The sequence below is a fragment of the Coturnix japonica genome, chromosome 2 (assembly GCF_054131305.1).
Source record: "Coturnix japonica strain WE chromosome 2, WE-NBRP24, whole genome shotgun sequence".
Lineage (NCBI taxonomy): Eukaryota > Metazoa > Chordata > Aves > Galliformes > Phasianidae > Coturnix > Coturnix japonica.
In genome coordinates this window covers 126,453,045-126,479,357 of record NC_140664.1, presented here as the reverse complement: position 1 = coordinate 126,479,357, position 26,313 = coordinate 126,453,045, and the positions used below count along the sequence as shown (strand labels likewise).

At 45.9% G+C, this 26,313-nt stretch overlaps 1 protein-coding gene and 1 long non-coding RNA gene across 7 annotated transcripts in view; one reads left to right on the top strand and one right to left on the bottom strand.

Moving 5' to 3' along the window:
* The first annotated feature begins 14,377 nt into the window (after positions 1–14,377).
* Positions 14,378–23,409, top strand: LOC146762153 (uncharacterized). Its single transcript, XR_014943134.1, has 2 exons — positions 14,378–15,411; positions 17,787–23,409. It is a non-coding gene; the product is annotated as an uncharacterized LOC146762153 (long non-coding RNA).
* ZEB1 (zinc finger E-box binding homeobox 1) overlaps positions 22,687–26,313 on the bottom strand; it is a 97,311-nt gene continuing 93,684 nt past the window's right edge. For all 6 annotated transcript variants that reach the window (XM_085538849.1, XM_085538853.1, XM_085538851.1 and 3 more), the window contains one exon: positions 22,687–25,193. In XM_085538849.1, the coding sequence (XP_085394975.1) occupies positions 24,631–25,193 (563 nt within the window). In that variant the 3' untranslated portion in view covers positions 22,687–24,630. The remainder of the gene's footprint in view (positions 25,194–26,313) is intronic.

Here is a 26,313-nt window from a genome sequence, read left to right as displayed (position 1 = left end):
TGAGGAATGACGGTGTTAGGCACTCTTCATTGTATTCTGAGCTGACTCAGCTTCAGGCCAGTCTCAAGCACTTCAGCTGGGAAATCTTTGGTCCCCATGCAATGTGACATGAGATACATGTCACAAAGCCCTTGCTTTTGTGTGTAATCAATTGTAACCGTGCATGTTGTATGCCAGAGCTGCATGAAACTGGTGGGCATGAAAAGCAATGCTTGCAGAGGAATGCAGTGAATGCTACAGGCAGCAAGCGACTGGCTGCAGAGGAGGGGTGTGATGAAAGGAACCGATGCTTTGACCTTAAAGGCTGTTCTGAGCGTGTCCAGCCCATGTGGAAAACTCAGTCAAGAATGGACATCTGTGTTTTCAGTTTGCTGACTTGTATTTGACAGCTTGGATTTGAGCAGCCTGAAAAGATTAAAGAATTGTAGCTCAGTCAGAACTGCTCTCGCACTCACAGATAGCTGTGAGAGGATTAGGAGAGAAGGCAGGCTGACATGATGAAGTAAAGTGCTAGAAATGGACCCAAAACTGCAGACAGCCACAGCACTCACTTCCTCAACTATAGCCAGGATTTGGGCTGTCTGAAGTCACCCAGCCTCCACCTACCATCCCTGGGAGGCTCGTCGCCCACCTCCTGGCTGGCAAGGATGGGTGACAATGGTGGCATATTAAAAAGGAGGAAGAGAAAAAAATATTGAGCTTTCAGTGAATAGCAGAAATGTCCAAGATTGTACCTGAGGGGTTTATTTTCCTGCAAAGTTGTTTTATTTCATTGTCTTAAGAAAAGGAATTGAGATTTTGCCTGGTTGAGTCCCTAACAGGACAGCAGATTTAGTTAGAAACACTTGTCAACTTTTTGCTGCTAGGACGGTGAATGCCAAAAGAGACAGCGGTATGCAGAACTCACTCCAAGACATTTTATTAACTCTTGCCACTGCTAGTACTGCATCAGGCAGAAATATCCTTCACTGTTCTGGAATCTCTAATGGTGATACACTGGTAACAATAAGCTAATGACAGAAGATTCTGTGGGAATTTTCCTTCTCGCAGCAGCAAGAGTCAAGAAGCCGAGTCTTCCTAGTGGATTGTGAAAATACATATATCCTGGTAGAGACATCCTTCTGTGCTATGAGCTCAGAGTACCGCTGAGTGTGATGCTGAAATGAGTCAGTTTGGTGGAGGATTGGTAATAGCACCCAGCAGTGCAGTCTGCTGCTGGTGGAACAGGGGCAGGAGCCAGCTGGAAGTAAGGATCTGCAGGCTGTGTTGTTGCAGAAAATCCCCTTGCAGCTGAGTGTCAGCGATAGATGAACCTTGCAGCCCTCTGACAGCCCATGACCATTCCAGCTCAGGGTAATTTAGCAATAAGGCCTGACACAGAGGGCGTTCCTGACCAGCTAACGCGTGGCTGCAGATGCTCTGAGGCTGAAAGATAATCCAGTCAGTAAAGAGCATTAGGAAATGCCAATCTAGTTGGTCACTGTAAGCAAACTGCTTGTTTAAAGTTGTGACTGGTAAGAGGCAGGGTGACATTCCCAACATCCACAATGCTTACAGTGAAGAAGGGGATAGAAAAGCACTGTAACAGCCCAGTTCTGGTCTCCAGAAAGGACAGGGACCCTTAACACTTGGAATTATTTCCTATTACTCTTCCGTTGCAGCAGAGCACAGCGCTGATGCAGTGTCCAAGCTGCCATGTGGCTTGTTTGGGTGAGCAGTGAGCGGCTGAGCAGACATATGGTGAGGTGAAGCTCCAGTCTGTGCAGGTTGAAGCAAACTCTGCCAATTCACTTTCTGCTACTGCTGGGCAATTAGGCACATCAGGACCTTTTTTTTTTTTTTTTTTTCCTATCCATGTTTGCAAGTGAAATACATAAAATATCTGCAGAGCTCACGCTCACTTTCCCTGCCATTGTCTTCATCTGCCCCCTCCTCAGCAGCCATTAAAAAATAAGACAAAAATTACACTGTTTGAGCTGAATGTGTCTCTGTGCAGCGGGATCATGTAATGCCCTCTACAGTATGCAAGCCTTGCCTTGAGACTGCATATGGCTGATGGGTGAAGCAGCCACACAAAGAGGGCCGTTGTATTGTCAAGCTCCTTCGGCACAATAAAAGTCTCTCTCATCAGCATAAAGCTCCTTTGTGCAGGCAAGCAGAGAGTTTTCAGGGGCCAGTGTGCCATGGTGGAGGGAACAGCCCTGGACACCAGGCAGCATCAGGGTTTCACCGTCTCCTTTTCCCACTGTGAGGAGTTTTTCTCTGACTTTGCTTCCTCTACACTAAACACACAGCTGCACTGAGGCTGGAGAAACAAGCTACCAAAAGAGCCCTTCTCTTGCACCCACTTCTTCTGCCAAGGCACGGTAAGGGAGCCTCCATCTTTTCCTATTGGGACACTGCTGGTGAAGAGACCTCCAAGCTGTGTCACCTGCCCTTCCCCACAGTTGGTGGCACGTGATGAAAGATGTGGTGACATCCTGATGTGATGTGTTTTCTTCTCTGAAAGAGGAAGGGCCAAGGGAGGTTGGGAACTGCGACTGCTCATCCAGAGTTGTCCTGGGGCCTTCTGGCAAGGATGCCAGGTGTGTCTGGGACACCAGGAGCCTCCAACTCCTCCTCCTGAGCCCTGCAGGGCCAAGGTTCCAAGTCCACTTGAATGTCCCAGTCCATCTGTGAGCTGAGGGAGCTCCTCCTGCTGTCCTCCCCTGACCAACAGCGCTCTGTCAGGACAGGAGCACTTGTGAGGCCCGTGCTCAAAACCGCATCTGAAAACAGTCCGTGTCAACAGAATATCAAACCAGACACTGGTTACCTCTAAAACCACATGTGAAACCTGATTTTAAGCTGAATCTGCCAGAAATGCATGGCCAAATGGCTCATGTGACCACATTTCCTGTTGTCCCTGGGACCAGAGTGCTGCTTTGCCTTGAAGCAGAGCATTCATCTGTTGAGGATGGAGCAGCCTCGGGCACCTCCAAATGCTCCCATCGCTGTGAGCACTGCCCAGGCAGGCAGAGGCTCCCTGGGAGCCTGTGCTGGGCACCTGGCTGATTGGTGAGGTGGGAGATGGGGAGAGATGGTCCAAAACAAGAGAAGAATTGGAGCAATGCAGCAGTACCCACACTCCCTGTCAACAGCCTCAGGGCACTGGGTTCTTCAGGCATCTTGGCATCTTGATGAGCAGCAGAGAAAGGGGAAAGGAGGGTCTGAATGGGGGCACATGGGGCAAGAGAGGGAGGCTGCCATGCTGCTCTATCCCCACCGCTTCAAGTGGCATTTCTTTTATTCACGTTTAATATGCAATTATTTAATGGGGTGTATTAGAGCATAACAGCCATAACTTAAGACCTTTCAGTCAAGATTAAACAGGTGCCGAGGCTTTCTTTTCAAGGCTAGGAACAGCTGTGAGCCTCCCCTTCTCATACATGACTACAGTACACTCAGGGGCCTTTCCATGCCCTCCCCCTCCGTGCTGTGCACTCCCTCAAAGGCCCTTTTTTGTCTTCCCGCAAGACACCATCCAGGCAATTCACAGGGAGCAGGAGAAAAGAAGCATGATTTATTAGCTCTGGCGTGGAGGGCAAGGTTTTGACCTCAGGTGTGAATCTGAGAAAAATATTATTTTCCTGACAGCCAGCTCTCTCTGAGCGAATTAAAACTGCTATTGTGAGGAAATGTATTAAAGCCATTTCAGCTTTTATGACAATATCAGCACGGCCACTTTACGGAGCGCCTAGGATGTGGGCTTGCCCCAAGGTGCTTTATAATCATCTGTTTAAAGGGAGAGAATTTGCCTGCAGAGATGAATCAATGAGTGTATTTTATGAAACATTAATGACTGCTTTTGTAGATGTAAATTCCGGGGTATGTTCCTGCATCTCTCTGTTCTGTTCTGTAGCTGCAGCTCAAGCCCGTTTGCCGTTAGTGAGGATCATCATCCAGCAGCACAGTTTTGCTGGAGGAGCTTTACATCACCTCCTAATGTAAACAATATTGTAAGAGAGTCCGACAGCCCCACAGGATTTTCATTGGGCGATGATTGATGTGGAAAGGGATGGAGCTGCAGTGATTCTGCATCAGTCACAGCTCTTGCTTGGCTCTCAAACTGACCCTGTTAGCACAGTCTGACTTGGATCATTTGTCTCAGAAGTACCAAGGGATTTCAAAACAGCTGTGGATTCAACCATTTCAAATGGGAACATATTTTTGGTTTGTGGTAAGAAAAACATAAACCGTATGCGTTTCAGAGCTCGGGCCCCAGCATTCCTGGCTTGTTTTGTCAGCGTGTCTTTGCTTTCCTCTGCAACATTTGCACATGCGGCTCCACAGCTGCTTTTTTTTCCAGTTTTGTTTTTCCACTTCAGGTCTTCCTTCCCTCCTCTCTCCCCCCTCGCTCTCCCACCCCCCTTGAAGAAATAAAGACAGAAAGAAAATGAATCCCCTCTGCTCTTTATGGCTTGGCAAAGGTTTAAACTCCAACAATGCTTAAGCAAAGGAAGGATTTGTTTTTCACCCTTTGGTGCGTCTCCCATCTGACGTATTTTCTCCTAATTGCTGTTGATCAGACAAATGCCTGCTGGTAAAAGCAACTACAAGATGTCATGGTCAGATCCTGTTCAGTAACAGCGCACTGCCAGTCCTCTCTGTGTGTCCAGATGGGTATCCCATTTCACCAATGCGAAACTACTCTGATTTTCTTCTCCTCTCTCCAGGCCATCCCGTTGCTCCTCCCCTCTGCCTTCTGGAGGTCCCTTCCCTGGTGACATCTGTTCCCAAGAATGATGAGACAAGATTTGGAGCAATTTCTATAGTTTATGTTTCCTGACCCAGCCTGCTGTGTGCATGTTAAGAACACAAGAACTGAAAATCAACAGGGTATAGAAGGTAACACAGGTCCCACCACAAAGCTAACTATATTTTGCTATATGCACAAGAGGTGTGGATCTTAATTTTCTGGCTCCTTTCTCAATTGTACGAAGCATGCTTGGCTCCCATAATGTGATATTCTATTATCTCTATGCTCTTGTTAAAGGCCTTGTACTTTACCCCAGACACCTGTGTCTGCAAGAAGAAAAGCTCTGATGTGCCAACTGGACTCTGATTTTGTGGCAGGATGAGCCAGACTTTGAAAACACCCCTCTGCCTTCTTTGGGCTGAGCACAGCAGGGAGCTCGGGGTGCCTGGTGCCTGAGGTGGAGGGAGGCAGGCTCTGTGCTGCAGGATGGATGTCACAACGAGAGGGAGAGCCGAGTTATTTCCGCAATCCCTTCACATAATGGATGGGGATGTCAAGATGCCGCCATCTGAAGTATGAGCACCTTGGAACCAAACAAAAAATGACTGGCGGTGTCAGCTTTCAGGAATGTATGAGCAGAGGTGGTGGGGAGCTGCACATGCTGCACAGGCTTTCTCCAGCATCTTCCTTTCAGCACAAGGGATGACCTTGGCCCCTCTCCTCTTCCTCCACAGACTGTCACGCACAGATCTCCCGGTCTGAACCCTGTGCACACTCGCTGCAACGTGAGCAGCTCTCAGCAGGCTGTGCCTCAGGCAGGAACCCAGCTTAGGGCGGAGTTGTGGCTCCAATGTGCGGATCTGCCAGAGGGCTCTGAACAGATCTGAGCATCTGCAAATCCTGCCTGGCTTCTGATCCCTCTCTTTGCTGTCAATTGCTCGTGTGGGATGTGATACACAGACCCACTGGGCAGCATCCCCTGTACAAACCCAAGTGAAGATGGAGCAGGGCTTAGTGCTAAGCACAGAATGGCTGCAGTCACACCTCAAAGTCTCCTGGCCAGAGGACGAAGCATTGACCGCATCATCATCATCACCTCCATCATTTTGAGTAACTCTGATGGTGAGCTCTGAGTACACTGAAGAGCTGTCTGCTCTCCATCCGTCACAGTCCTTCTCTTTCAAAGTGGGGACTCAGGTGCAAAAAGCCTCATTGCTACATCTTAGTCTTGGATGGCCAGAAAGCCTCACCCCCAAGGCTGCAGTGGTGCTATATGGCATTCATAGGAAACTGCAACTCACTTTTTTTTTCCAGTAGAGAACCCTCAAAGCCCAGACACTGCTCCTCCCTGTCCCAGCTGAGCCACAAGGATCACTGCTCATTAAATCTTCCATGCAAAATGAGTATTGGATCCTTGGGCCTCTCCCCACCCATGACCTGGCAGGGTACTTCAGGGACTGGAGAGCAGTTGCAATCTGCTGCCCCATGTCACCAACAATCCCATAATAGAATGGAAATTCATTTCTAGGAGCTGCTCTGGCATTCAGATCAGATTCTGATTTGAATTCAGTTTAGTCCACCAAGGTAATAGCAAGGTCTAGGATCACAGTCTGCTGGAATAACTTAGTAAGCCATGTGAGGTCACTATTGCTTCTTGAAAATATGACTTAAACATAATTTACCTGGCAGTAACTTGACCTGGAAGAGAGAAGTTTATCTTCTTGGCACGCTGTGTCTGGGTTGCTTGACAACCTCTACATATATTTGTGATCTTTCATTCTTCAGCTGGCTGTTATTACTTGTAATCTCTTAATGCAAAAAGTATTCCTTCCAGAGACCCTTCTCTTTTTCTTTCTTTCCTCTTATTATTTAAATATACATATATATATATGTTTACAATTTATTGCACGCTGTTTTATTTTATAATCTCAGGTCCACACCCTTGCAGCCATTGCAATTTGATCATTCATTCATATGAATGATCAACATTCTAAATGTTATGCTATATTGCAACATCCAAATCTGGGGCTCTTAGGATCCATAGATTAAAGGACCGACATTGAAAACGTTTCCTCGTGGACATATCCTGCAGTATTGTTTGCAATCCCCTTTGCAGGGGAAAACTGCTGCAGGGGACCCATCAGGAGGTCACTTTGTGCTCACACTCCACCACCATACTGCTCTTCCCAAGGCCTGGGGGCACCCTCCAGCCCCTTGTCATCCACTGTAGTGCCAGAAGAGACTGAATGGCCCCTCAGACTTCCCAGCTCCTCACCCCCAGGAACCAGATGCTTGTTTCTGACATCTGAGATGCTGCCCCTGCTGCCAGACCTACAGCTCTGGTTAGCACAGCATGGGGGATTTCTGCTGCCCTTTGAGCCTCGCTGGCTGCTGCAGTGTGAAACACCCCCTCAGCATTTCCATGTTCTAGAAAGGGTGGTTTCACTTCTCTTTTGGGTTTTTGGGTGTTTCAAGCCCAGGAGAGCAGCCTCCTGCAGGCTGCATTTCCTGCTGTCTCATCATGAGCCAGTGCAGAAGAGCTGCCCCGTCTCTGCCAAGCACTGCAGGGAATTCTGCACTGCCTGTGCCATGGCCAGGGGAGCTGGGGAGAGGCCAAGACCCATTGGAAGCAAACAGTGCCTCTGCTGTCCCAACATGGCTGGCACCAGCTGAGAAAGAACTTTTATGTGAGATGATGTAGACCCTTACAGCCATCGCATTTGCTGTATCTTCTTTTCTTCTCCCTCTTTCCTTGCCTTGAGAAGCTGCATTTTCAGCTTCTATTTGCTTTTTTTTGGTTTATATTTTTAGTCCTGCTGAAACGTCAAGCCCTGGAGCACGGGGTTGCAGATGCTGTACTGCCAGATCAAGCTGTCAGGGAGTAGATGGCACCTGAGCAGGAGCAGCTCAACTTAAAGTGACTTTTAAATGATGGGGCAGTGTCACAAGAAAGGAGCATAATTTCATTCCGGTATGAGTGCTGCCCATGAGGGCTGAACTTCCCCTGCAGCCTGGGCTGCTGGCTGGGGGCTGATGTGTACACAGCTATGGGAGGCAGAAAGCAGAAATGAAACCACTGCAACCCAGCCTGCCCTGCACAAAGTGCTGGGAGAAAGAGCTCCATCTGTCCTAAAGGCCTGTTGGTCTGCTTTGCCTCTGCCAGTGTTACAGCTGATGGTGAAAAATGGAGCGGGATTAAACCCTCTCTCATTTAGTGGCTATTAGCAGCAGCTGCAGGTGGCCCCTCCGTGTCCCACACGTGAGCTCACAGCACAGGCAGAGCACCACTTTCCTGCCAGCAGATGGGAACGAGCTTCTGAGCTTGTCCCGAGAGGAGCTCTCAGCCTTCAGCCTGGACTCTGCCCACTCCCCTGGCAAAAACAGCTTTGCCTCCTGGCTGCTTCCTCCTCCCACCCTTCAGCCCTGCTCTTGGCTTGTGGTTTTTCAGGTTCTTCCCCAGCCGTCCCCACTGGCAGTCCCTGGTGATGCCCACGTGCACTGATGATAAAGGCATCAGCAGCACCTCTGCCTCTTGGTCACGCGCTGTGACATGAGTGCCCTCTGCACCTGTACCTGATGCACACGTCTGCTTCCTGCTGTCACTCTTTGACTCACACTGGCCACAATGCACCTCAAAACCAAGGCTAAAGCATGCTCACATCTATCGCTCCTCTGACTGCTAGCATTTCTGGCCAGAAGTGACCAGCTTCCTCCCCCCTTTCCCTGTCTCAGGACCATCTGTGCTCCTCCATGGGGCAGATGGGGAGCAGCAGCACTGCTCTCCCAGCTGGCAACTTGGTTTGTTGGGAACTGCCCAGGTGAGAGGGATTTGGGCAGGGCAGTGGGAATGCACGTAGTTGAGAGATGGGGCAAGGAAAAAAACCCGGAGTGTGCCCAGATATGGCTAAGGAGGCTTCTGGCTGAGGGGGGAAAGTAAGAGCTTGTAGGCTCCGTTTCCATAGGTGCCAGGAAGTGCTGTAGGAAATGGCAGTGGTAGGGGATTTGAAGGAGGAGGCTCTGATCTCAACATCTCAGTTTCTTTGTTGGTAAATGCAAGATTCCAGATTAAGGTGGAAGGACTGCCAGGAAAATAAGGATGGGCTTGTCCCTGGTCCCAGCCGACCTTCTGCCTGCCAGGCTTTCCAATCATTCTTCACCACCTCCCCTCCCTCTGTCCCAGATTATCTGTGTCAACGTGCCCCTCTTTGATTTTTCACTCCAATCTGAGAGGTCACAGTTCAGGTCCTCTTCTTGATCCAGGCACATTTTGTTTTCTCAGGAACTTCTGCCCTTGCTAGAAACCTCCTCCGCTCATTCCAGCCCTTGCTCTCCTCCCTGCCTCTGGGCCTGCCTCTCTGGGGACTCCTCCCTCTCTTTATTCCTCCTCCTCGCATCCTGTGCTCAAAGCCATATTTAGATGAGTCTTAGTGATGTTGTAACAGATTTATCTATCGCCTGGGAAACCACGGCTCCCCACCTGCCTTCTGGCCCTGCCTCAGCTGTGACACGCACTTGGAGGCAGCCAGGCTTGATGTAATTATTCCTTCACCACGTCTCCCCGGGGTTACTATTTATCCCAAACGCGATCCTTGCTCACCCTTTTGTTCCTGATACTGACCACATCTCTCCCCCCATGTCCTCTCCCTTGTCCCCACGTCAGCAGATCACTCTTTTCTTAGCAAAAATTGTTTCTTCTTAAGTACCTGGCATTGTTCTTCTCTTTCCAGCCAAAAGAAAACAGCTGAAATGAAACCAAATTACTTGGCTTGTTTCCTTTTGCATATTTGTAGTTTCCTCCTGTAGAGCACTTCAAAATAGATATGAAATGCCGTGGTGACAAATACAGCACCATCCCACAACTGGCACTGTGCTCCTTTAGTAACCTCATTTGATGGTGATTGCCATGACATCAAGCAGAGCCATCAGAGCCGTCTGGCACTGACTGACAGGACAGCAGCTCACCTCCTTGTTCAGCCCTGCTGCTGTGCAGCCCAGGGCAGTGGGCAGCCAGCCCTCTTGTGTGCTGCCCTGTGTTCATACAGAGTGCCCATATGGGAGCTTTTCTCTGCTGCATGCAGAGTTGGACATGTCAGAAGTACTTTAAAGCTTTGCGTGCATGAAATAAGGCAATTTTTTCCTTTCCCTACCTGGCACTGGAGCTGTGTGCTTAAGGAGAAGGATTGCTGCTCGTGTCGTTTTCCATTCCCCAGCCTAACTACAGACACAGACCTCCTCGTTACCGGCACAGGACTCTGCCATCCCGCTCTGACGGCTGCACTGCCCGCTGAGGCCTTCTCCCTGCACGCAGCTCTCCTGGCGTTGTCCTGGCGCAGCAGGAGCTGAAGCAGGAGCACAGAGCAGCCGTTCTGAAGGCATCTGTCAGCAGTGCGGGGCTGAGGGACCAGCTGGGACTGCATCAGGAATCAAAGTGGTTTTGTGTGCCGTGACTCCAGAGGAGAAACATATGCTGCGGCGAGTACAGGCTCTGGAATAGTAGACACTAGGGGGAAATAAAAACATGTTGGTGGGTCGGCTGCTAAGCCCACACAGCCAAATCCTGAGAGGTCCTAAGCTCCCACAAGCGATTCCTGTTGACTTCAGGAGGGCTTCAGGTGCTCCGTGCCCCTCAGGGTCTGCCCACAAGGCTTTTACTTAACAAATAGGTCTTCTGGGTGAAGAACGCAAGATTTCACAGCCCACAAAGCAGATCCCCAGCAGGGATTGAGGTTCACAGCAGCAGCAGCTGCTGCCCCAGCCACAGAGGTGCTACCTGGGCTCCCATTGCCACCCATGAACTGAGAGCTGGCTCCATGGGGGGCAGCAGGTCTCTAAACTATGGTGGATCAGGGCTTCTGGCTCTCCAGCAAACTGCAGTGTACAGCACAGGGCTTCAACAAAAGAGACCTCTTTGTTTCCATGTGCTGCCCAACACGACTCCTCCCAGGGACGCAAAGCAATCGCTAACAGAACATTTCAGTGCTCGTGAATCCCACAAAGGGCAGATCTTCATCACGAGACTGTCCTAACATTATTTCTATCCAAAGACACTGAGCAGACGTGCTGTAACTCACAGCATTATTTCAGTAGTCGCAGCGATGTCTGCAGCACACCTGTTCGTGTGGACGTTTCAAGCCAGCTCCAGCTCTGTTGTTGTTGGCTCCGGACCAAGAGCCAGCAAAGCAAAAATTTTTTTCACTTAAGCCCAAACTTACTGTTCTCCTGTCAGCTTCCCTGTAATGTATTACTTCACTCTGCCCTTTGACCCCTCGCATTTCTTTGTAGAGAAACATAATTAATTGTGAGCCACGGCTTCGCTCAGGGGGGTTCAAAACTGTTTCACGTGTTTACTCCAAACATTGCATTTTTAATTTCCAGGCAGAAAGGGTGATGAGGGTTAAACAAAGCATCTCCTTCCAACAGATCCAAACCCCAGTGGGGCTGGAAGGAGCTGATGGGGGAGTGGAGTGAGGGGCCCTAAGCTGGAGCCCAGCAGTTGGAGCTGTACCTGGGAGCTTGGATCCAGCAAGAGAAGGGCATCTCTCTATGGAGCTGATTGCCTCGGAGCCACAAGAAGCCCATCAAAGCCCATCGGAGGGTGGCACTGATAACCCTGTGCAGGCCAGTTAGTACCTCTGAAACCAGTGACAACTGTGACACAGTGATAGCTCCGAAGAGCTGTGTTGGCTCTTCTGTTGCTGAAAGTCCATCTGTGTGACACCACTCAGATTCCTGAGCAAACACTGCCTCCCACCCTCACAGCACCTGAGATCTCTTTGCTTGTTTCTTACTGCTTTTCCCAAGAAGTAAGAACTATTTTATTTTTATTTTTAAATAATTATTTTTAATAGAAAAAAAAATGTTCCATAATAAACTCAATGTCTAACTTTGTTGGAATGTTATACAAACTGTTCTCCTGGGACTGAAGCAGCAACCAATTGCTGGAGGTTCATGTTTGCGCATCCTCTTGCTTTCATTCCTTTTCCTCAGTGCAGGCTGGAAAACAATCACACACGGAAACCAGGAGGGAACGTCCTAGATTTAATAGCAGGAAAGGCACAAAACTAGTTGGAAAACAGACTGGGTTTTTCTTAAATCATTGCTTCAGTGTCATATCAAGAGGATTAAGTAATGTCCCAGCAAGGTTTGTTACAAATCTGGCACAAAGTAGGCAGAGGCAGTGGCCAAATGCTGTTATGAAGCCAAAGCTGGCACTGAGCATCATTGAACATCGGCTAAAAAAACAAGAAACCTCACAGCACAACTCTGGTATAACTGATATAGCATCCAAATCATTACGATTTCTAATAGGTAAGGGAAACCAAGAGTAATCAAGCTGAGGTATTATGGTCTTTTGGGTAAGCTAATTCTCCCTGCCTCTCAAGCACAAGCTCATGCAGTTTGGCAACTCTTTTAGTACCCAAACAAAGATAAATGATCATCTTGTCCTTGAGTCATCTGTACTGTTTCTCTTAGGAAGACAAGTACTGAATTCAAACTGGTCCTGAAAAGTCCAAGGAACAGAAAGACATCAAATGGATGACAAAGTGGAAAGCACTTCAGGGAGAAACATCAAATGCAAAATGACCCCAACAAAAAAGCCCAAACTGTGGATCCCATCAACCTGCCAGGCAGCAATGGACAGAGGCAGACCCACAGCCTATAGAGATCCAGAAACTGTGAGTCCCTGGTTTGCCTTGTCCACAATGCAGGAAAAGGAAAACATTATCCTGGGACACACCTGCAAGAGCGATTTATGTGTGATACAGGAGAAGTTACTGTGCTCTACCTGGTGCCAGTGTGGTCTCAGCTGGAGTCTGGTGTCCTGTTAGAGGCACCACGCTTTAAGGAAAATGGAGGTTGGGTGAGATCCAAAGATCACCTGAAAGGCAAAATGTTCTGAAGATGCAGCCTGAGATGAAGTGCTGATGGAGTGGGCGTGTTCAGCGTGGTAATGGGAAGATGGGGACACCTAACAACATTACTGTGAGGCAGAAACCCAATTTCTTTCTGCCCATTATGAACTGGAAATGTGAAGCTCAATGTCTTCCATTCTCTGCACTCATTTGATGGGCTGGGCACACCAGGACAGCTTATGCGGTGCAAACTTACACCACCTGTCAGAGCATCGTCACCTTTAATATGCCCTTAGAGAAACCAGATCTTCCCCAGATCAAAGTGCCTCAAGATTCCCCTCAGGATCAGGTTTTGCAGCAGACATTCATCACAATCAACTGCTTTTAAACACATTGATTGCCTAAGAGACTGCACAGTTTGCTGCCATCAAGCTGAGACAAGCTCTGGGGCACTATGCATTTTTCTGCATCAGGACAGCTGATGGCTTCTTGCTGCAGGAAACACAAACTGGACACTCAGGGCTTGCACATTTCCAATGTGGGCATCTCTAGTGGTGCATCAACTGGGGCTGGCAGGCAGGACATAGAGCATACAGAAGGCACACGCGTTTCTGGACCTGCATGGTAGCACTTCCTACGACAAATGGTAACTAGTTTACACTCAAGCAGCTGAATTGTGCCCACTATGTAAGCAGGATAGGAAACTTTGGAACAGCAGTGAGTTTGTTAAGTCACTTATGCTCAGAGTACAGAGTCTCCCAACACAATGCCTGGAGCTCTCACAAACAACTTGTGCAAAGCCCAGGTGCAATGTGGTGCACAGAAGGGCTGGTAGTGGGAAAGCCAGGGAAGGTAGCAGGATAAAGGCTTTGATAGGGGCTATTTCCCCAGCAGTATGCTGCATGCACGTATCCTGCAGGCTCTGCGTGTCTTTCCCTTGCTACATTCATTGCTCCCAGCCCTCTGCCCACCCGGACCATGGAGCTGGCACAGAATAGCTTTGAGCTCAGATCCTGTTTCTGGGTCATGCTGACCAAGAGCTCAATCATGCACACTTCCTTCCACATTTATGCAAAAAGTGTCCACCCCACGTATATTTCCACTGTACTCGAGGGCCTTGTGTAGTCTTGGCAGAAGTGGATGGATATTGCCCAGAATACGCAATATAGTTCTAATTATCTCCTCCTGCTGGGCTTTAGAGCACAGAGCTTTCAGTTCAAGCACAACGGCTATGAGAGCTAATGGATGGCTCTGTTACCAGGAAGCAAACTCCTTTCAGAGCACCACAAGCCCTGCCCCACTGTGAGTCTCAGGGAAAGCCCAGCTGAGCAACAATAGGGGAACAGAATTAGTTAACTCTCCAGGGATGGAGAGAGCACTGCCAGCATCGTGATTGCCTTCCACTGGTGCTGCTCTGGGGAAAGCCCAGCACACAGAAGCATCTTGCCCTTCCCCAGAGCACAGCAAATTGTGTTGTATAAGTAAGAAAAGGAAACTCCCCTCTTCAGGTTATAGGAGGTGTAGAGGAGAAGAGGAAGGAATGACTGTGGCTTAGACTCATTTCCTTCCATGTCACATAGAGTAACAGTCTGTAATTTCTGCTCTCATGTGGACTGGATGCATAGGATAGGGATGAAGCTTTTGCTTTCCAAACCTGACTTCTCAAGTGATCCCACCTCCAAGATGGCCTATGGGCCTCTCTGCTGGTGATCCAATGATGAATCATCTCTTTTTTGTTGATATTCCCTGAGATCAGAAAGCGATTTGCACCACTTCTGGCAATTCATCTTCAGGTAATGAATTAACAGCATATGGAGTTGCGCTTGGAGCCAATAATAATTTAATTCACCTACACTGGCACTTAACCATCCAGCAATAACTGTTGCAGAGCTGCTCTCTGCACAGCTAATTTAGCAGCTTTATAGACCCACATGTGGTGATCATTTGATTTCAATGCTGACATGTTACCTGAAGGACAGTCCAAAGTGCCTCCTGGAATAGCCAGTATTTAGGCTGGTGCTGACCACATCTGAGCTTCTCTTTTGAACGCAGTCATTTAGGTGTAGGTGCTCACCTACTTGAATATCCTTACAAGTGTAAGAAATAAAATGCTGAAATATATAGCAGATGCTTCAGTACCTTGGACTAGGTCCATTATTGACACAGGACCAACATTACACCCTTCTCAAAGACACTTTCTCACTTACTCATATGGTGCACAGATGTAGACACTGGAAGTGATCTACAAGGCAACGTCCAGAATCCCAGCTAACCTTTGTCGCAGTTTCTTGAGCAAGATTTCAGGAGATTTTATTCTCATTCGGGTCTCTGCAGTCATTACACAACAAATGTGTGTGGACTGCTGTATTTTGTCTCCCTCCTGGAAACAGAGAAAGGAAACACAGCTTGATGAGTGGGACAACACCCAGCGCTGGAGTCAAGGGATGGTGTCCAGCCCCAGCATTACTGCCCCAAGGCCATCCCGCGCCAGCAGCTGGAGGTCGCTGTGGCATCTCCCCTAGCAAGCATGTTACTCCAGTGGCAAAGGTCTTCACAGAGCAAAACTGCAACTGCCGCCACTGAGGAGCAAAAGGCTGCAAGGAGTGAGAATTTTTCTTCATGAATCAGTGAAGGAAACAGCTGCGCAAAGAGCGTGACGCTCATTTGCCGAGGAGATCACAAGGGCGCTCCATCACTCTCAGATGCAGTTTCCTGCCTCTGGAACAAGTTGTCCAGCAGAGTGACTCACTGGGAAACACTGGAAGAAAGAAGAGAAATATCAGGTTGATTTCAGGGGAGATTTTCGTCTGTGAAAGGAAGGTAAATAACTGCTGCTCTGTGACCAGCAGCATTACTCTGATATATTGCACAACAAGCTCAAATAATGCTGAAGTATGACTGCCTCCAGTTTTATCTGCTGCAATTTTTCTCTTTAGCTCATTGCTTCTCAAAAAGGTTAGTTATGAAGCACAAAAGCCTTCCAGGGCTGCAGTCCATGTGCATACAGGCATTATGAACTACATATTAAGGTAATTCTTTACGATGTTTTATCACTTAACACTTGAAACTGAAGTGATCTTTTTACTTCTGCAAATAAATATTGAGCTAATTGCACTAATAAACAGGCATAAAGACTATATTTTGGAGAGTAAAATGGCAGAATGTTCCTATCTCACATGCAGACAGTATGGGTGGCCACCACGGCCTGGTTGTGGGCCTGCAAATGTCCCCATGCTGCACCTCTCCCTGGCTGGCCTCCTACCCCTCCTTGCACAGGGGTAACAGTGTTATAGTGGCCTTTTTCCACCCACATGGTCTCTACCTTAGTGCTGATCCAAGAGACCAGATAAAGCCAATGTGCTGCCCGCTTTGGTAGAACAGGAAGGAGCCGTGGTAGCTGCTGCCTTTGGAAGAGAAGGGATGATTTTCCTCTAGTCACACAGTACTGAGGACACTCCACTAACACCTTCCTCACACATCTCCTCAATGGGCAGTGACTACAGGAGAGCCAGCACTGCATCGGGCATCTGTCAGCTGAGTGCCGGGTGACCGCTGTACCCCAGGCAGTGCTTCAGCCCCATCCGCACTGTGAGAGCTTCGCTCTTCTACAGCCCTATGCTTCACTGGCCATGCAGTACTGAAACACGGGCCCGCAGCATGCCTGTGGATGGTGATTTATATTTATCCTTCCTCTGTAGACAGGGAAGCTGGAACAAAGACAGACTTTTCCTGCTGCAGAGACATTTCTATTTTTTCACCCTTGAATGCAGTGTTTCTGATCCAGGATTTCTGCCTCCCCCCATTATTCCTGCATGTGAATAGCAAACAGCCACCTCGCTGCTCTGAAAACAAGGGGCAAATTAAGGCATGAACACTTAGGTTAAGCTGTGAGAAAGCCATGGTTATAGGGAGTTAACTTTTTCAGAGCTGCCCACTCAAAAGCCTCTGTTCATCTCAGAGCATCCTTCCTGCCTGCTTTGGTGTTTGTCTGCAACCCAGCTGACACGGGGGTGTGGTGGTTTCCTTTGTGCAATGCCCTGGGTTTTATTTTGTTTGCCCAGGTAATACGGCAGACGACAGCAAAGTGCTACTTGAGGACAGCGTGGTTACGGGGCCTGCTTTGCAGTTCTGCTTTGTGGCACAGATCTGGTTCTTGTCATCTTCTATGAACCCGTCCTTGGGGCAGGGTGCACAGGGACATCTCCACCAAGGGACTGCTCTGCCCATGAGGTCAGAGGAAGATCCCCTGTGGTGCACTGCTTGTGCATTCCTCAACCTCTCTTCTCACCCAAGCCCTGAATTGGTGCCTCAAGAGACAAATCTTTCCCAAGGAAAGGACAGGGAGCACACCAGCCCTGCCCTAAAACAGGCTGTTTCTACTGGGTTTTCAGTTTTCACCGTGTGATAGTATGGATGGTTTTAATGCTGTGTGGGTTTCCCCAAGTCCTACATTATACTGAATCTGTCACCTCATATGGTGCTGTCCTGCAGCTGGTGGGTCATGTGTAAGCAAGGGAAAACCAACTTATGCTCATTTTAATATGCTAAGTGATTAACAGAGCTAATTGTGGCCTGTGCTCTTGTAATAGCTTGAAAGTAAGGCAGAGGGGATGCAATGGGGCAAAGGGCCTTTTCTAGCTCTGACAGTCACTCAGCCTGGACTAAAGCAGCCAGATGGATTTGCAGCCAGCCCCAGTACAGTGCGCTGTGCTGCCAGCAGACTGCCCTGCTCTTGCTCACGTTCATAACATACTTCAATTTCTATCTGTTGGTATAATCTTAAATACATGCCCTTGACTTCACTCTTATACCTTACCAGCACACACAGAAACCCTGTGAATTAAGACCAGAGGAGGACAGTGCCTGCAGTTCACCTCCTCTTGCTCATCACTGTCACCAAAACAGCAGCACAGAGAGCACCGGCATAAAAGTAGGAGAGTGGGGAAGCACTGCATTCAATTAACCAGCAGAGAAGGGGCTCTTTGCTCCAGGCCAAAATGACCTGCCTGGGTTACAAAATAAATGATGAAGAAGCTTTTTGCAATAGATGAAAATCCAGTCAGTTGCCCTGAGCAGCTCAGGTTGCAGCCCAGCACTCAGTGTCACTGCCTGAGCTGCTTTCCTTCACATGACCAAAGCTGGGTTCTCCTCTGCAGAGTTCGTTAACACTGACTACAAGTGGTTGTTAATTGCAGATCCAGTGCTTGGAAATACCGTCCTCAGGAGAATTCAACATCTGCTGCTGGACATTCCTAGGAGCCCATCAGCACCAACATGGTGGTTAATCCACAGAGCCCATCGCCAGGTCTCCCTTCACCTGCCTCATCTGGGAGCACAGTGAAACAGGCTCACACCCGTGGATAAGTATTAGACAATACCTGCCCCTGCCTGGAGATGGTTCTCATTTAGTCCTCTTCTCAAAGTAACCAATTCTCACAAGTTACCCAAGTCCTTCCCATTTTCAACATGGAGCCTTTTCTGTCAGTTCTGGCCCAGAATAGTCATGGCCATAAACTGTGTGATGAGAGAAGGGAACACAGAGCGCAGCCTCACAAATCCCATTTGCTTGGAGACCAAGGCCAGCACCAAGGTACATGGTTACATGATACAGATAGCAAGGGAGCAATATTTTACAAGGACACTTTATTTATTGCTGCCCTTTTATATGTTTTTTTAACTAATGAATACATCATTATTGCAAATTCAGAGCACCCAAGAGGTTATGCAGTATTTTTTCAGCCCTTTCCAGTTGGTTCAGTAGAGCATCTCCATCGGCTGCAGCTACTGCCCCCAAAGTGCCCTCGTAGGGGAACACATGCTCTGCTTTCTGCAAGAAGAACTGGGCACCTGCATGCACTCAGAAACTCCAACACAGATAACATCGCGCCTCTGAATGGGGCTGGCCAGCAAGGTGAGCAGAATGAATACTGGAAGCTATGGAAGGTGCTCGTTGAGTTGAATTATAAGAAAGATTTGTGAAAGATGGAGATATTAAACATCAGAAATCCCAAAGGAGATTAAAATTTGTGCTTGGAAGGAAGCGTGGGATTATGCTGTGTTCAATTAGATGACTGCAAAAGCCAGTTCTGCTGTGACCACAAAGCTGGGCTGCCTCCTGTCTGTGCGCTGTCAAGGAGCTCCTTTCCAGCAGCACAGCTCTGCACTGGAGCGTGGCTGCCCCACGTGTGTAACCTGATTTATCTCTGGCAGCGCCAAAGGGTACATAAGCAGCTGGGAGCAATGGGCCTACGGGACAAAAGCTGCACAGAAATGTTGGGAGCAGAAGGAGCAGAGGATGGACATGAGCAGAGCTGCTCAATATGCAGCTTAAAAAATCAGAAATGTAAAAGGTCCTTGACCTGTACATGGTTCTGGTCACAAAATATCTGCATTTTTTGGCATCAGATTCTCCAGCTATTTTCAATTAGTTTCAGATACAGTGAGCTCAGCAGGTCCAGAATTCACTGAAGCACATACAGACAAGCAAAGCAGTGCTGCTCCCAGGCAGAAACAGTTGGGATACAGCTAGGAACTGGATGAACTGCTCTACTAAGGTATGTAGAATTTCCCTTCACTCCCCTCACCCGGTGGCTGCAGCTGGTCGGGAGCCTCCAGGACCCAGATCATGCATCCCTGACACTTAACCTTAAAGAAAAAACTGTGAGGGACAAAAGGATGTGCTGGGCCAGCAGGAGCATGCAGAGAATCAGCAGCACTCACAACCCTACTGAAAAAACTGCATGCTAAGGCTGAAGACAGACGGACAAGTCAGGTTTGAGACCCAGTGCTGCTCCTAAACATGCCCAAATAGCCTTGTGCAAGCTCTTAGCATCATTTATCATCGGTGCTCTGTGTTTCCCTAAGCTGGGAAAGTTGGCTTCATAATAGGTGCTGGGATAAAATAACTAACACTCATCACGAGTGCATATGCTAGAATTGCCTGCTCCTTGGTTTATGGAGTGCCCCTCACTAAGCTGCAGGACATTTTAAGAGCACTCAACACGTTAGATTGCCCTGGAGATCAAAATGCCTGGTACAAAGGGAAATAAACAGATGAAAAGGCAATGCTGTGTTTTGAAGCACACGAGCCACTTGTTTCAGGAATTTGTAATGCACAGACCGAGGGGTGGCTGCTCTGCTGGCCCACGTAGGAGATGGCAGCTCCTCCAAAGCATGATGCCAGCTCCTACTGAAGGAACTGCTTGGAGATGCCTGAAAAAGAGCCACATCGAGATCAGCTCGTCTTGATTGAAAGCCCTGTTATCTCTGCAACCACAGCTGAGATTGTGACCTGTTCAGGCTGTAAGCCCGACCAGCAGTGAGCAGAGAGCTGCAGTGCAGCCCCAGCCATTGAGGTGCATCCTTCCTCCCCCTCAACCACCACTTGTTGCTCACGGGGACTCTGAATGAAGCTTGTACAGCGAGGCAGCAGGTCGGCTTCTGCTTCGGATGAGACCAATGTGGCACAAAGCTCATCCTCAGCAAAAGGAATTAAGGACTGCTGTCTTCATCAACATTTTGCCATAATTGGGCAAATCCAGTTGAGAGGGTGGAAAGAAAAATAGAACCCAGGTTTCCTTTTTGCGTACAGAAGTGTGATTCTCAAAGCTATTTGGAGCCAACTCAACTTTCTGAATTTTGCAGGAATTTCTAGTGAATTTAATTCTTGAACAGTTTGATCCAACAGATCTCCTTCTTGCGTGTCAAATAAGCAGATTGTTCCCTCTGTACCTCCACAATAACTTGTAAGTGCTTTGTAAGCCACACACGGACACAGGGTCACTGAATTCCAGTGTGTCAGGGATACCGCCACCCATCACACAGGGCCTGTATGGGCCAGGGCATGGTACAAGCAAGCAGCAAGTCAGGTGAAAGAGGCACAGCAACTCCTGAGGAATGACACAAAATCACTGTAGGATTATTTCATTTTAAAGGATTTAGCTCATTTATCCCTTTAATTCCTGAATTAACATGTGATGAAAAGCTCGTAATTATAACACAAATCCCATCTGACACAAAGATGAGAAGCAGACAAGGACACATTACAGAAAGGTTGAAATCTAAAAGCTGAATCGGAAGTTAAGATACACCAGAAAAAGTCCAAAATGGCATTGCTGGATTACTCGCTTCATTTACTTTGTATATGTATTATATCCCGTTGTCCTCATCATCTTTAAAGAGCTCTTGTGGGATCTCAAACCTTGGTGGATGTTACCCAGGTGTGGGTGAGCAGCACCTGATGCCCACAGTCGCCATTCTACATCGCGCTGTGAGCCCCAACCTTGCTGCCAAGGGCTCCTTGTGTCAGCGCATTTCTTGTACAATCACAACTGCATGTTTAGTTCTAATCACTGTTTTACAGGTTATTTTTGGTGAAATAATGAAATATATCATAATGTACTGTTTCCCCTGGAGACAACATCTATGCAGTCTGTATAAGAGATCTAATAAGCACAATAAAGAAGACTGTGTGACAGACATCGCAAAGGAGCAGAAGGGTAAAGCAGAAGCAGTAAATATTTGTTCACATTCAAGAGTTATTTCCATCATCATAACCCTATTGTATTCATTTTCAAACCAAGTGAATATGAGATCAATCACCCAAGAGAAAGGCAAAGAATAAATAAGACACAGCCCTGAAGGATAGATCTCTAATACTGAAACTTCTTTTTGCATTGCAGACTTTCATAGAGAAAATCAAACAAGCCATTCTGTCGAGGAAAGAAGTCAATGTATGTGTGTGTGTGTGAACAGCAAAAGCGAAACACACAACAAAATCTCCCTCCAAACTAAGAATCCCATACAGACTTACTAATTGTTAGTAACAGAATTAAAGAGACGAGCTCAGGTCAGCACACAGTCAGCTCTTCTCTTTCTCCTCCTTCATCGCTTGAAGGACATCTGCTATCCTTTAACTCATCTGATTAGTTGTTATTCAGTGCTGCTTCCCAAAAAGCTCAAACCAGTGGCATTCCCTGAATCAAACTGCTCAGCTTTCATTATCTCCTCAAGCAGTTTCCTCTCATATCATTTAAGGCTCTGGAACTCAGAGCCATGGCAGGCCCTATGTGTGCAGCCTTCACGAGCCACCTCAAATTTACTCTTTGCTCTATTACTAAGAACACACAAATGTTCTTTCCATTCCATATTCAACAAATGTCTCACTGCATTTATTGCAACAGACAAGTCACATGCTCTTGTATTACGAATTAGCTGAAAGTCTCCACCTTAACATATGTTTAAGAAGGTGCATTCCATTACTGACAGCTGAGCCCGTTGGACCTGCAAGACATTCCGGACTGCCCAATTCATTTCTGTTGTAACAATAATTAAAAGGCAACATTATTAATCCAGTACAAATGGAAACTGTTTTCAAAACAGGCAGGAGCTTACCGCGCTGAAAGGTGCCGTTTTGTACACGGTACAGGAAAATACACTGAAACTTTAAATGATCACTCTTTCATATGTATCAGTGCTGACACAGTAAGACTGAAAACTATTCATAAGTCAGACATGTGAATATCAAGTCTTATATAACATTTGTGTAAAACAATCGGCAGCTGAAATCCCCTATTAGGAGTCATTAAAGAGCAGGAATTTGCTTAAATAACACTCTCTCGGCTTTGCTATGACTGCAAGATGCAGCACAAATGAAGATTTAGTACAACCCCCTCATACTTGGTGACAGAAGACACTTCTGCAGCGTTGGTGCCATTCCTTCGGAGAACTCAGCAATACAGACCAGCAACTCTTTCACTGGCTTGTTGCTACATCAAACAGCCACACAACTACCTCATTCCAAAGCAGTCTGGTTTAAAAAATGCATTACAACGTGTATTATATAGATTAAGGAGGAAAAAAATCACAGGAACATACGGCTTGTGTTGAAAACTTGGTTTTTTTCTACTTCAGTTTGAGGAACAGACAAAGTAACACAGCGATTCCTTCAGGGAAAGGGAGTCAAACATTCCCTTCCCTCCAGGCTCCATGCAGACAACTGGAACCGAGCAGCTATGCTGAAATAGCCCATGTCCCAGTGATGGGGTAGGGGTAACTGAAAGCAGCCACATGAACTTACTGCAATAATGACATAAGTCAGACTTGTTGACGCATTTTATTGTGAGATGGGGAGTCTGGTAAAAAACTAGAAAATGACCATGATGTAACAAGGAACTTAAAAATGAAGTTTCAGGTTTGTAACATACATACATGAATACAGGAACAAATTGGCACAAAAATGTTAAACGTTGTTCCCAACACTGTTTATAAGATTATTCTAATTTGGCTTACTAAGGAAATGAGAGTTTTATGGTTAGGCTAATCTCTTAATAAAACTGCAGAGCATCATGCTATTAGTCACACAGTGAATTTCAAAATTTAAGAGCTTTATATTAAAAACTGGGTAAAGGTAAAATGAATTGATTGCAATTGTAAAATTAATACATTCCCATTTTAATTCATCTGTTCTACAGTCCAAGGCAAGTATAAATGTTAACATAACACTGTTAAATCAAATCTCAATGCAAGAGAACCGATTGCATCTCTACTTTAAATCTTATCAACTTTCCAAATTTTCATACTAAAATATATTATTGTATTAATACAAACTACAGTATTATACACTACACTGTGTAATAAATAAAGAAATATAAAAATAAGACACATAAATATAAAAGTTTTCTAAAACTAAAAAGGTACATATGTCAGTAAGAAGGGTATTAATACTGCCAGGTTTGGAGACATACAGTACAAAATGTTGCACAGATCTATAAACTAAAAGAAATAAAATAATACTGATAGGTAAAAATCAGCTAACATTGTTAATAAATGGGGTCCATAATAACTAACATTTGAAAATACTTATGAGCCAGATAACATGTCATGTATGTGTCTGAAATTAAAGTAAACCGATAAAGCAATAAAGCAGATTAGAAAATTTCCCTTGTAATTATCGTAGAGAAATTCTGCAAGTCAGGTATTAACCAAAAATACCACCAAATAATTAAATAATGAAAGATACCAGTGTTCTTACTTCTCTGATGGCTGAGTGTTTTTTCCCCCATGATTAGATTAGAAGTTTGATACAAATCAACAAATGCTAGTTATTGTAGGCCACGCATTGGAGAAAGGCTGGTGAGAGCCTTTGTAATACTGATAAATGGCACTTACAGCACACAGGTCTTGCATAAGGCCAAAGGAGATACAAAGCTTCATATCATATCCTTCATATTGTTACTACATACTCAAAACACAATTACAAACACTGATTTTGACGACTTGGCTGTCCTTACCGGTATCAACACTGTTAGTCCCTGCAATCAGAACTCAACAACAATCTTTTCAACTACATTTTTAACCACATGAGTAAGAAACTTCAGTTCTTCTATCATCTGCTTTCTTAAGGCTAACAATACACTTTAAATGATAATATGCTCTACTACAACATCTAATGTTATAACCGCTACCTTCTAGGTTGAATTTACAAAGGTAGCCAAGCACTGTTAGAGGTTTCTGCAAAAGGGAATTCTGTAGTGCAGAAGTTCTCACATTTTAAAAACATAATAAAATACTGAAGCGGATTTAGGAAATGCTTTGCCATTAAAAAAACAAAACAAAACAAAACAAAACGAAAAAAATCATATAAATCTCTCCCAATTGTACAGCTTAAAAATTAATCAACGTAAGAATGAAAATTAATACTGATAAAACAAACAATGCCAGATGCTTGTCTAATAAATCAGGTTTCCTACAACCTGTTAAACCTTTGCTTCCAGAGTCACTGTATTTTTCTAATCTGCTTCATGTTACAAACTTGTTCCTAACTTTGAAAACTGTGTGAAAAATTACTAAGTTTGAGGTTCAGGCACACCTGGATTTCTTTTTTTTTTTTCTTTTTTCTTTTTTTATATATATATTTTTTTACACAGTAGTGAACAGAAATCACAGTATGCAGGCTACCGTGTTTCCATGAAAAGCATGTATAATATAGAACGATCTTCATTACCGATTTATTTTTTTCCATATAGAAAAAACTATCATTTAAGCTTTATTTGTTTTTTCTTCTGACACTTGCCCATTGCTCTGTATAACTTCTGGTTCTGCATTGCTTGCTTGAGTTACAACATCATCGTTCTTGTTACCTTCAGTTTTCCCTTCCTCTTCTTCTTCTTCTTCTTCTACTTCTTCTTCCTCCTCTACATCTTGTAGTTTTCTACATTCTTTTTCTTCCTGAAGTCCTTCTACCTCCTTTTCCTCCTCCTCCTCTTCCTCTTTTTCACTATCTTCCTCTTCTTCCCTGGTTAGACTCTCTCTCTCATCGGAGTCGATCTGCGATGGCGATGCCCTGGCACCAGTGTGCTCGCTGCTGAGCACCTCCTGTCCCACCTCCTCCTGCTCCGTGCTGTCACGCTCCTCTGCCTCTCTTTTGCAATAGGAGTAGCGATGATTCATGTGTTGAGAGTATGACCCCGAGTGTGAAAAGCGCTTTCCGCATTTGTCACATTGGTAGGGTTTCTCCCCAGAATGCAGTCGCATATGTTCGATCAAATGGTGTTTGTGTTTGAAGGCTTTCTTACAGATTCCACACTCGTGAGGTCTTTTACCTAGAAAATAAAGCGCGCACACACACACACAAAGAAAAAAAAGAAAGGATTCCTTAAAGTTAATATTTAAAAATTCTGCGCTGTTGCTTTCATTATAATGTGCTGTTGGTGACTGTATTACCAACAACGAGTAATTGCATTTAGCAGTTTGCTCTCAGCATTGTCGGGCCTGGGTTTCTTACATAGGGATACAAGGTACAAGGGCACATTGTAAAACTACAAAGCTATTTGTAACCCTCTTAGGAAAATGAACATCAAGACATAAACAGATTCTCAGATGCAACTCAGAGCACAAAACAAATGTGAATATAAATAGATTAGGAAAGGAGGCATTTTTCTTGCAATAGAAGTTATTCAAACTCAAAACCATTTCAGCTCTTCTTTAGTGATGGAAATTTAAAATCAATGAGCTTTCATGTTAGCTTTCATGCACAAGCCCTTGAATCATGTCACAGGTAAAAGGTAAATCATTCCAAAATCTTGCCTGGGACAGGTGAGTGCCTTATGTAGCAAACTTGCTGACTACATGTATATCAACTGGAAAAATCTGCTTTGTTTCATCTACTTCTCTTCCTGCCCTTTTTTTCCAACTTTCTACCCGCTTCTTTGCTACTTGCCTTCCTGCTGCTGTGTTTAGAGACTCATAAAGACAGTGTGGACCCAACTATGTAATCTTGATTCCAGCACTCCAAGTTGTTAGGCAAAACAAACCCATAAAGCTTCTGCCCAGACATAAAGGACCCAGACAAAGAGACAGTGGCTTGCTGATCATGCTCCATGCCACACCATGTCAAACAAGCAGCATTTCTGAACACTGCACTTCATTTAAGAGCAGAATGGAAAGCACAACTGTATTATGAAAAGGAGGATTAGAGAGTCTCAAAGTGGGAATGTATGAAAATAGAAGATATTCTTAATGAACACAAGTTGAGAGGTTTAAACAAATGGTAAAGACAAAGGTGAGCCTTATATGCTTTCAATTGTATATTTAAGTAAAATGAAATAAAACCATTAATACGCAGAAACATAATGTAGGCAATTAACCAACAAGAAAAGACATTTTTGAAGAGACAGCTAAAGAAAAAAGAGAGTAACACTTATTCAAAAGAAGACTGAAGAT